This window comes from Echinops telfairi, unplaced genomic scaffold (assembly GCF_000313985.2).
Source record: "Echinops telfairi isolate 266 unplaced genomic scaffold, ASM31398v2 ScPeMD7_3533;HRSCAF=4204_1, whole genome shotgun sequence".
NCBI classification, from domain to species: Eukaryota; Metazoa; Chordata; class Mammalia; order Afrosoricida; family Tenrecidae; genus Echinops; species Echinops telfairi.
In genome coordinates, this window is record NW_022107432.1 from 27,743,723 (window position 1) to 27,745,067 (window position 1,345).

At 53.8% G+C, this 1,345-nt stretch overlaps 1 protein-coding gene across 1 annotated transcript in view; it reads right to left on the bottom strand.

Moving 5' to 3' along the window:
- GLP1R (glucagon like peptide 1 receptor) overlaps positions 1–1,345 on the bottom strand; it is a 41,333-nt gene that overhangs the window by 6,992 nt on the left and 32,996 nt on the right. The window contains exons 8-10 of the mRNA XM_013006759.2: positions 1,263–1,323; positions 315–384; positions 115–203 (exon numbers count right to left, since the gene is read on the bottom strand). Of these exons, the coding sequence (XP_012862213.1) occupies positions 115–203; positions 315–384; positions 1,263–1,323 (220 nt within the window). The remainder of the gene's footprint in view (positions 1–114; positions 204–314; positions 385–1,262; positions 1,324–1,345) is intronic.

A 1,345-nucleotide genomic window follows, 5' to 3' on the forward strand; every position in this document is an offset into this window, starting at 1 on the left:
GCCCCCTAGGTCAGGCGGGGGGAGGGGGGCAGTGCATAAGCTCAGTGCCGAGATCTCGCTTTACTGTTGAAAGGAGGGGTGGGGGGCCCCCAGCAAAGCAGCGCTGTGTGTCACCTGCACTTGATGTCTGTCTTGCACATGAGATTGGCCTTCAGTTTGGTCACCACGATGCAGATGACTCGGACAAAGATGAAGAAGTTCACCTGCACGGCAGATGGGTCGTGGCTGGAGCCCTCCCATGGTGCCCACTCGACCCTGGCACCATCCCAGGCGGATCATCACCCTGACCCCCTGACCCCCAGGCAGCCACTCACTCCAATGGCAAAGAGAATGGGCAGCCGGATAATGAGCCAGTAGTTCATGTTTGAGTTCCTGGTCCAGCACCTGGGAAGGGAGAGAGAGGCTCACACACATTCATTTATTTCTCCGTGGTTCCGTTAGCACTCAGCTGCTGGCTGCCGAGCTGGTGGTTCGAACCCACCCAGCGTCTCCGATGGAGGAAAGATCCGGTGATCTGATTTTGAAGATGGAACCCAAACCCACTGCCCTCGCGTCCACTCCGTAGGACAGGGTAGAACTACCCACGTAGGTTTCGGAGACCGTAACTCTTTACGGGAGTAGGAAGCCTCGTCTTTTTCTCTCAGAGCATCTGATGGGTTTGAATTGCTGACCTGGCCGTTAGCAACCCAATGTATAACCACGACGCCACCAAAGCTCCACTTTGTAAAGATTGCAACCTACAAAAGCACGTACTGGCAGTTCTACCCTGCCACATGGGGCCACTATGAGTCAGAAACAAACTCAATGGCATCCACGAACAACACACACACGGACACACACACCTGCCATGGTTACCCATTAAACGGTCCAGAGACCCACACAGAGTCCTGCAAGTGCACAGTCGCACGCGTGTGCACACACACAGACATGCTATCATGACACGTGGCCACACACTTCTCCAAACAAGCTGTCATAGACCTATAATCCCAGTCAGTCATGTGCAGTCAAGGGCCACACAAAACACAACACCAGCATTCTAGTCACAGATATTATACAGCAGCCTGCTGGAAGACATCACATAGCCACACACAAAGCCACACTTGTCATTACACAATCCCCCAAAGGGGGATTAAGGGATACATTCCTACATTAAAGCTCCCAGGCCCTGTGCAGCCTCCCAACAAGTTGGAAGCCACACACCCAGGGACTACAGAATCCTATGGGTTTTGGGACCCCCAGCACACTGGAAGCCAGACACTCACCCTTCATCCTCATAGAGGTACTTGATGATGCCCCAGGGGATAACGAACAGCAGGGGGACACCTAGGAGAGAGGGAGAGAGAAG